Here is a 10,588-nt window from a genome sequence, read left to right as displayed (position 1 = left end):
CCTGCTGCTCTTTTTCTTGCTTTGTATGCTGGAGGAAGAGCAGTTGCTGTGGTCAGGGCAGGGAGGCAAGGATAGCACCACCAGATTTCATTGGAGTCCTAGCCTCTTCAGACTGCAGTCAGAAAAAGGGAACAGCCCCAGCCTCACTGCTTTCTTCCGTGAAAAAGGAGAACTGGGAAGTGAAGATGGGAACCACTCAGCTCATTTATGAACATCACAAAATCTGCTGGGGGCAAACCAGAGAAGCCCCCCTCTCAAAACCTGCGAAACATTAGCTAATCCACCCCATTTCCCAGTTCCTCCCATCCCGCTCCAAGTTTGTCCTACTCTCAGCAGAACACAGAGGCTTTTCTTAGCAGGCAAGCAGAACAAGAGAAATTATTCTTGGAGTTTCCAAATCTCCAAACTTTCTAGAGATTTGATGAATGACACCAGAATTGGACAGAAATCCATGCAGGACGAGACTGAGTGGCTGTAGGTGGAGACCGTCTCCTATAGACCCCCTTTCCAGCTGAAGCCTCAGCTTTGCACTGCCAATTGGAGAGAGAGCATCACACTTCTTCATAGTGCCTTATCAAGTCTTGTGCTGTCAAAATAACAGCTTCTACAAAAGTAACATTTGCCTGAATATCTTTGAGTGTTCATCTCTCTAAAAAATTGACAAAAAGCTCATAATCCTAACACAAGGAAATGTTGATAACAGTTTGTTTCATTTTACACAGCAGGTACTGTTCAATTAGAGCATACTTCTTGCCACAGCACATATTTTATCGTATCTGAACCTGTATAAATATTTGTAAGCATATTTACTCAATATTTTCTCTATTGCTCAGAGGTTTCTAAATTTGCCAGTCATTTTAATTTAAAACTCTCTTAATTAGAGACTGGTTGTCAAATGGATGTTCTTAAGATTACAGTGGAGACAGAGAGCATAACAGGAGCACAGCAACTAGCGTTAGTGGGAAGACTTGCGTTAATAGGATAAAAATGTAGTATTTTAAATGATCGGTGAGAGGAAAATGAGCATCATCAAATCCTTGGATTCATCTAACACAAACAGAGGGCACTCACTTTTGACTCCGAAAGCCAGAATTTTGTCTAATTATTAAGACGCTTCTGCACACAGTACTGAACACAATGCTTCAGGAAGAGCTTTTAATAACATCTTAGTAAAGTAGGTATTCAAAACTGCCCTTCCATTTCTCCCATGTGCACAGAAACATCCCCGCTCCTGTCACTGACTGGCAGCCTGGAAAGAGCCAGTTCCAACATAGCAACGAAAGCCCGATTTTGTGCTGTGAAAAATGGCATTCTTCAAAACACCCAGTGCTTTCTGACATAACAAGGCTATACTACTAAACTGTTCAAATATACACTACAACTAGAAGGAAAAAAGTTTTAATCTGCTTCAAGACTCTCATAAGGAATGCATAGTATCAATACAGGTGATCCACATCACTATTCCTGTAATATCCAAATGCCTTGCAAACATTTGCATCCTCTAAGGTCAAGCGAGCACTACCTGTGACATTTTGATGCTTTCTTTTGGTAGCAGCTCAGGTTACACTTAGATATGGGTAAATAACAATTTTTTAACCGAGCATGACCCTTTCCCTAACACCAAGCTGAGCAGAACCCACACTTGAGGGTGCAGGCTAGGTATGTACAGTATATTGCAGCAGACACAGATAATTGAGACACTGGTGAATTTCAGACCAACAAGTTTCAAGATACAGAAAAATTTAAGAGTGACAGGACTTGTTTAGCCTTACAACAAAAGTTCAAAAGGTTATTGTTATCAGTAAGTGCACAGAGGAAGGGGGGAAAGGAGGAAGGGGTAATCACAGTGAATAAGAAAAGCTAAAAGAACAATGCCAGCACACATAAAAATGTATAAACTAACCACAAATAAATTTAGGGTGGAAATTGGAAGTTTTCTAACCATGAAACAGTGAATCTGATCAGAGCTGTGGGGTCAATGCATCCATCTATTCTGCTGGGGCTCAATAAATTTATTATAGGATCATCTAACACACTTCTGCAAAGATAGCCTCTGGGTCCAATCCCCTGCTATGTCCGTGCTGCTAAACACAGACAGGGCCAGGGACTGACCCTTGGCCCCGAGGCCAACTGGCACGGACTGGCTCATGTTCATCTCACTCAGGGCTCCATCAGCATTACATAGCACTTGGCCCTGGGTTTCCTCAAGGCTCCACATCTCAGGAGTCCCATGGCACCATATACTTATTTTGTATGTCTCAGTTCAAAGTGCATGAAGAAGTGAGATGACTTTTTTGCAGCCCACCAGAGTGGTATTTTCACAACATGAAACAGAGTATGCCTTGCATATCCCCCAGTATGGCCTGAGGGAGCGAAGAGGGTTAAGCATACCATCTCAGCAGGCTTTGCATTATAGGTCTATACAGTATGACAGTTTTCTTGCAGCCTTTTTAACACCCGGCCCTCCAGAGCAGCCTTTGAGCAAGCCACTCGCAGAGCAATACTCAGGCTTTGCTCTGGAGAAAGCTAGTCAGAGTGGTCCAAAACAGATGGAAGTGAGCTAATGTTTATGTCTAATCTACAACAGTACACAAAACCAGGAGGTCAACATTCAGATCCACCCCCAGCCCTTTTCTGTAGCACTGCAGATGCATGAAGTAGCTCTAGAAGACATCTTCTAAGTTAGTGTGGTGGTACATGCACAATTACCATCAGCTTTACCTAATAAGCTACATTGCAGCTCTAGTGATGAAGGTGCATTCCCATGATAAGCTAATGGAGCACACAGTAAGATTGTACCATCTCTGAACAAGCTAGTCAGGAAAAAGCAAGGATAAAAAGTTCCATTTACACAAATGCTGTGATGATTAGCAAAAGCGGAAAGGAAAACATGACAGTTTAATGAGATTTTAGCAGCAATTCTATGTGTCTCTTTGCATCTACCAGAATTTTTTAAAGCAGATTTTTTTTTTTAATATATACTTGTCTGGTCTGTCAACTGTGCTATCAAGATTAATAAGAAACTGCTAGAGTTTAAATGATCTGTGAATTACAAAATAGGTCGTTTATTCATCACAGCAGACACTTTATGTTACAAAGTTGTGATTTTTTTTAATGAGGTGAAGACTAAGATTCTTGGGGGGAAGGGCAGTAGTTAGACCAGCTCCTAGAAATGAGCTCATCTCTCCAGGCTGTTAGATTGGTTAGTGCATTTTTTAAACACCATGTATTAGAGATTTTTACTTTACTCCAAATCTTTTGGAGCCAGAGTTAACTAAGAAAAAAAAAATTTTCAGGTCATCTTGTACAAAGATTCCAAACAAATTCATACAGCATTTTTAGTTTAAATTGGTCAGCTTAGATTTGAGTGCCTGGAACATGCTCAGGTCCCAGAGATCACCCACACTGATCTTAGTTCAGAACTGAGACCTTACAGCAGCATAAATATTCAACCAAAATCAATATTCTGTTTTCAGTACTTTGTATTTCATCAATGGGCTAACACTTGTTTCCTCACCCTATAAACAAAGAGCAGTCTACCAAGTTGTACCATTATGGTACTGTCATTATATGTAAAACCAGTGCTTCTGTGCTTTAGAGCAGACAAAATTTGGCAGGAGCTGGCCCTAGTATTGGGAATACATCTCTTATGAAAAATAATATGAAACTGTCTCAAGCTTAGAGGTTTTATAATAAATTGGTAAAGTGAACAAGGACAAAGTACCGGGGTTTTAAGAACTCAAATATGAAACTGATGAATTATGCGCTGAAGCACTGCATATCATCTTTCACTTCAACGCTACGGGAAACCAGAAAAATGTAATGCCAGTTTTTAGAGGGAGCTCTGGGTGAACATGAAACAGCAAAACTCATACAAGTCTAATTTTTGTATTAGACCAATTGTTAGAAGTTACAAGTAAAAAAACAGAATTAGTAGGCAGAGATAAATACTGTACACTGGAAAAGAGTCGCTATCTTTTTGCAAAAGCTGAACACTGGTCCTCATTTCCCCCCACCCATGCAGAGGGAAGGGAGAATGTCTGAGGGCTCTTGTTCAGTTTTGTGGTTCTTCCCCCTGCCACTCCTGAGCCCAGGACGGGCTTAGATGCAGCACAGGATGAAGGAGCTCCTAATACCCATTTTTCATGTGCCCGTGGCTTCTGCTGCATTGGTCTCACCCACAGAGGCGCAGGAGCTGGTGTGGAAGCAGAAAGACGAAGAAGGTGGATTTAAGAGAGCATACACTCCTCCCTTCCTTATCAGTCCTAACCACCGTTCCTCCCCAACATCAGCTATTGCAGACCACAAGGCAGCTCTCAACTCCACGTCCATGCCCAGCACTCATGGCATTAAGCCTGAGGCAGCCCAGCAAGCTGTCTCCTTGGTTCTGCAAACCACACCTGGCCCAGAGGAGTAAATGTACAGCCCTGTTGATAGGTGCACCAAGATTCATAGAGGACCCTTCAAAGCAGGCTTGCAGAGGCCAAACTACACCTGCTGCAAACACAAAGACATGATCTGAAGCAGCACTCAGCCACATTTACCATGAAACCACCCCTGCTCTTCACTCCTTTTGCCTATTTAGTAAATGTGAATCAAATCAGAGGCTGAAATAAACAATGACAGTCACCTCACCCATAGCAGGGTAGATCCACTGCACACCAGATTAGGCAAAAATGGCATGGAATGACAGAATGCAATCACATACTTCAAGACAAACAAAATTCAGCTCCTTTATAATATGTATTGCCTATGCCATCAACACCTGAACACTGGAATTGCCCACAACCACTGGAGTTTACAGTTTTGATACCTGCATTTTAGACCCAATTATTTTTTTTGCATATACATGCTCTCTGTAATTTCTGTGGAGATGAACACACACACACACACAGAAGCAGGAATCATCTGCATATACTGCAACTGTGTGCTAATGAACCGCCTTATATTTACAAGTTTTCACTACACAGTCCAAAATGGCTAATCATTTATGAACATACTTCACCAGGAATTCAGTCCTTCATAAAGACTGTTTTCATTTATTTTCAGAGCTGTGATTTTTATCCTGATGTATCACATATGGGCACATTAACCAAATCAGGTAAGTGGAAGAAAAACTGATCGGTATTTTACCAGCTGAACTTTCACATATACAGACATCACAAGTCTGTCAACCACAAGAAGCCTTACCATAAGGATATTTTGTGTCTAGTCTATGTGCTGCTGTTCTTGTCCAGGGTAGTACATCATCACTGCAGCCATTAGGCATCCCGTTGTATCCAATTCCAACAATCTTGTTTTCTGAATTTACAATGCAGGCACCAACCTAAATAAAATCAGATTTATATAGTACCAACGGCATGCAAAACGATGTATCAACAAGAAAGATGAGACCTGAAAAGTCAGTCCTACAATTTTCATTTAAGAGATACGAGCTTCACTTTATATTAAAAGTCACACCATCTAGTGACCAAGGCTACAATCGTACCTAACTGGTGGAGCTTTAAAATAAATCAGGGCAGATGCAACCCTGCCACCCCTCTGGTCATGCAGTCCCTACCCTAGCCTGCCAGCACTGCTCCTTGTCCTGTGAAGTGAACCTAGTTCAGGGAGCAGAACTGGCACTGAACTAACCCTACTAAACATAAGTTTTCTGTCAGTTCAACTCCCCAAACTAGCTTTTCCAGCAGCAGTACGAGCAGCAGCAGCAAAAGAAAAGGTATGGAAGATGGAACAGAAATACAGTATGTTGACCTAGCCATGGACAGGCTCACAAATCTTTGTGGCTTGTTTATGCAAATGTGCACCAAAATACCAGACCTTTTAACTCCCACACTTTATTACTTTAATCAAAGTCTGCACAGTCTGGACCCTTCTTATAGAATGATGAAGTGTCCCATTTTTATGTTTTCTGTCCATATTTTAGATTCATTGACATGGCAATAGTACTGATTTTAATTCACACAATGTGTTTATCAACCAGCTCCTGGGTAACAAAAATCTAGCCCTAAGTGAATAACCTTCAGAGAACTAAGAGCCATAATGGACAGAAGCCAGCGAGTGATTGAGCAGACTGTTAACATGCATTTTACTCCATGGATTTGCTGGGATTTGCTTCCTGAACTTTTTTACACAAAGGAAGGCGAACAGGACAACTAGGTCCTGCAGAACAGCATGTTTCAGGAGATGTATCAATTGCCTCAAACCAATATTCAACAGAGGCACATGAAAGAAGCAAAGAATGGAGACAGACAGTGAAGCAGAGGCAGAAGGGGAACCTGAGGGAGGAATCAAACTAGAAGAAAACTCCAGTCAATCCAAGAACAAACAAAAAGGAATTTTTTATACCCTTACAGGTGAGGAAAAGGAACTTGTAAAATGCTGTGTCTTAAAAAATTACAATCTAAAACTTTCAGTAGTTATATCCTCCTCTAACAGTAACTATATTTACTGGAAAAAGGAGAGAAAATGCTTGTGTTATTTTAACCTCTAGATGAAAAGATTTACAAAACTCCAAGCCACAAATGTACACACAGAATTATACACGAGGTCAGGCCCAATAAGAGAATTTCTGTAACAAAAGGTGCTGACCATGTTAAAAAATGAATAGCTATATACTGAAATAACTTTTAATAAGAAATCCCTGAAAGTGCTACATGTGCATCTGATACGATGTGCAATATAGATTAGGTTATGTTATTCTTATACATTGCCTTCTTACCTGAGAACTTGGATCCTTGCTTCTTTGTGCTGACAAAAAAGCTACTGCCATAAAATATTCAGGCCATTCCAAATAATCCTCTCGTTTTTTGCAGGATGCTTCATTTCCGAAACTATAGTTCATGGAAAAAAACAGCCATCAGCAAATAACACATAGCTAGAGTTATTACAAATTGTATTCTTTTAATGTGCACAAGTTTAAAGTAACCAGGATCAGAATCTGGCTAAGAAGGCTGCACATTCACTAATATTTTAACAGTAAAACCATCAGCGTTACGTGCTTTCCAGGAACATATATATGCAACATTTCCTTTCAGGGGAAAGGCACCCAAGCGAGGTTGCAAATTTCGGTTTTAGATAAGAAGGCTGAGCTATTCAGAGCACTGAGCTATTCAAAGACAGAGCAATTTATCCTTTATAGATAACACCTTGTATATTTCTAAGATTCAGGTATATCATGTACTGGCATTCTTTTCACCCAAACAACATAATCTTTTTTATGATGACTGCACTAACTGCAAGCCTCTAATCTAAGCTATTTTGTACTGCTGTACAAGTGCTCGCTAGATTTCTATTTGGTAGCTTCCTGTGCAGTCATTCGTTTCTGCCCGCACAGTTATTGCCATGAGTTTGCCTCTTGTTACAACGCTTACCAGCAAAAGACTGAGGCTGTGAGCCATTCTAATAGGCCCCTGCTAAGTTTCTCTTGAGATTATGTCCTATGAAAGCCTTCTAAAAACTGAGAGGAGATGGGTTCCAGAACTTTTCCCTTAGATATAATGTACAGAATTGACACAAAAGGTTGCTTCTTTCCCTGCACTGGGGGGTTTATTTGAGGGAAGGAGGGAGGAAAAAAAAAAAAGTGATGCATCATTTTCTCTTGCCTGCTTATGGTTGAAAGACTGCTTGGACAGCGTAAGATGCAACAGGGGAATTTCTGTGCTTTTCAGCTCAGAGAGAGGAAAGACAGACATCTCTCTCTCCCCCCTCCTTCCCCCCCCAACATTTTGCAAATTTTAAGGAAAAGATCAAATTAAAAGAAATTTCCCCGAACTCTCACCTATCAGTGCTACACTTGAAAACCAAAACAATGGAACATCTCGAATACAATAATTATCCTGTCAAAATACTAGGGGCACAGTACTTTTCTTCTTGGGCTCCTTTTACCAAGGACTACAGCTCAAGACTGAGATACCCTTCTAGCAATGTATAGCCACGCAGAAAAATACATCATAGGTAACTGCAAGCAGCAAGACATCTCCTAGCAACTCTAGTACCAGCACTTTCTGAAGACAAACAAACGTTACAAGACAATTATTTTGTTAATTATTATTTTTATAACCAAAACCATAAAATAGCATATATTAGAGGCTTGCAGATAGCTTGTCATAAAGAGGTTACACTCAGTGAAGACAATGCCAGCACACAATAAAACTGTACTTTAGAAACCTACAGGGTGCTATTTACCAAAGATGAATTGCTGGTTTTGAATAGTTCATATATGGCACATCACAAGTTAGCAATTTTGGCTTGTTCTTTGATAGAAAGAGGATCATCTCCAAGGCCACTGCCTCAACGTAAGGAGGGAGAAACATACACTCTTGGTGTAACCAGCATATCTCTCTCTCACTTTGACAATATTGTGAATAGTGCCCAGAAGTGTCAATTGTCAAAGCAAACACAAAAATCAAGTATGTGATTCTAGGAGTGCCCAAACTGGTTTGAATCATCGTAACTAAAAGGTTGGGGCTGTATCCTACTAACAAAAAAAGTGTTCAGAGAAGTGTTCAAAGAAGCTCACAGCAGAAAGAAGAAATTAAAGACATGCCCTCACACCTCTCCATGCCAAACTGAAATTTGACAGGTTAACTGAAATGCCAAGAAAGTGCTTCAGCTAATTTGAGTGATTATTTAAAATATCTCACAAAAGCAGATTTACAAAATCCAAAACACTATCAAGACTTCAAATGATCAGTTTAATACATTCCCAACTACGTGACATTCGCCGTGATGTCTTCGGAAAGGCACATAACACACAATGCAGAACTACACTGAATAAAACATTCTGGGGAAAGGGCTCCAGAAAGACAATAATACTCCAAACTAAGAGATCGTGAGATCTCCTTTTGTTAAATTATACCCTAGCGACCCTATTTATTCAAAACAGACCAAAAGCTACTATTTACTTTTCTCATAAATACAGAACTGTATGTAAGTGGAGGTCCCTCAGAGTACCAACTTCACAGGGAGAGAAGCATACCTGAAAAATGAGCAGAGAGGAAAACATCTGAAAAATGAGCAGAAGGCTTACATCAAAGAGAACATAATAAAAAAAAACCCTTATTCAATTACTTCTAGTTAACATCACCGAGTTTGGAGAGATAATTCCCTCAACTCAATGCACAGGAACACAAGAGTGTGAAATGGGTATAAAACACTTGACTTCTGATTAAGCAGAAGGCAAGGACTTGGCTAGCAGTCCAGCACACACAGGAAAATTAAGTTTATGGATTTGGGGCAGCTGATCATCCTCCTCATGCTCATTTGTAAGTTCTAGAATTGCATCAATGAAAGCTACTCTAGAAAATATTATAGCTTATCCTTGTGATAACTCATAAGAACTTACGAACAAAAATAATGGGAACTGAAAGCCATAAAGATAACACTGGTCAAGAAGAAAGGGGAAAAAAATATCCTTAAATTCTAGAGTGATTACTAGTCTGTAGAAAAGTCTGCGTAAACAGTATTTCAAAGGAAAACAGAGAAAAAGATTCTGCACTTAGAAGACACTGCCTTCTTCTCAGTTCTTTTTCACCCATCTAGGCTTCAAGTAAGCTGTAACACCATCTGAAAAAGGAAGAAATTTCATTCAGCTGCTAAAAAAAAGTCTACCTTATTGAAAAATTTCATTGAGAATCCTAAAACAGAATACATGACCTCAAATCTTTTCACAGGACAATTATGATGGTCAATTACACAACAATATAGTACAACTGGAAAACTGGTGGGTATCAGACTTTTTTCCCTTCTCCCCTTTTAAGTTTTTCCTCTGCTTTCTTATCTCTGATGTCACGTGCATTATGTTCCAACTGTATTGTAGTAGTTTTTTTCCCCAGTATCAAGTATGTTACCGAAGATCAACGATCAGTATTTCATCACTCAACTCACAGAATTTAATATAAAAAAAGAGGTAAAGCATGTATTAAAAATCAGAATTAAACAACTTCTGCAATGCTCTTGTTCCCCAAAAGCCAAACGGGCTATGTGTTACTGATGACTTTCAATACTAGCTTCGTCTTTAAGTCTCACAATTTTGTTTATGATCACTGTTATGTCAAATGAATGTGGCATTTCCTTTACTTGAGGCTTGTCATCTTTCCCTGCATATAGGTACTGAGATATGGTCATTACCTATTCCTCACTGGGAGGTAAGGTTTTGAGAGAGAGATGGAGAGAAAAATCAACCTTTGTTACAGAAAAACGATACTCTAAGCATTGAAAATTACCTATATTCAAAATTTTCCTGAGAGATAACCCACCAAACCTGTAAATATAAACACCTGCAGAAATACTGAGCCTCAGTTGAGCAGTACAAGAATATTTCCCTTCATTGAACATATTTCGCTTTTACAGCATCACTTCTTTGACTCTAATTAATTGCATATTGCTCATGCCAGTCACCACTTTAGGAAATAAAGAACACAAGATACCCTACCTGCTCTTTTTCCTATCCCAATGATTACAAAAAATAAATAGAACAGGCCGTACCCTCACGACAGGGCCTTCAGAGCCTTCAAGAAACGCCTCCCCGCGGTGACGCGGCGTTTCCCTCCGCACGCCCACAGCCGGCGCTGCCCGGGCCCACGCC

General features: G+C 40.0%; 1 protein-coding gene across 1 annotated transcript in view; it reads right to left on the bottom strand.

Annotated features, from left to right (window-relative positions):
• Positions 1 to 10,588, bottom strand: part of DCTD (dCMP deaminase) — a 79,899-nt gene that overhangs the window by 9,397 nt on the left and 59,914 nt on the right. The window contains exons 3-4 of the mRNA XM_009330726.1: positions 6,722 to 6,833; positions 5,191 to 5,326 (exon numbers count right to left, since the gene is read on the bottom strand). Coding sequence (XP_009329001.1) covers positions 5,191 to 5,326; positions 6,722 to 6,833 — 248 coding nt within the window. The remainder of the gene's footprint in view (positions 1 to 5,190; positions 5,327 to 6,721; positions 6,834 to 10,588) is intronic.

The sequence above is a fragment of the Pygoscelis adeliae genome, unplaced genomic scaffold (genome assembly GCF_000699105.1).
Source record: "Pygoscelis adeliae isolate BGI_AS28 unplaced genomic scaffold, ASM69910v1 Scaffold167, whole genome shotgun sequence".
Taxonomy (NCBI): Eukaryota; Metazoa; Chordata; class Aves; order Sphenisciformes; family Spheniscidae; genus Pygoscelis; species Pygoscelis adeliae.
This window is presented reverse-complemented; position numbering and strand designations above follow the sequence as displayed.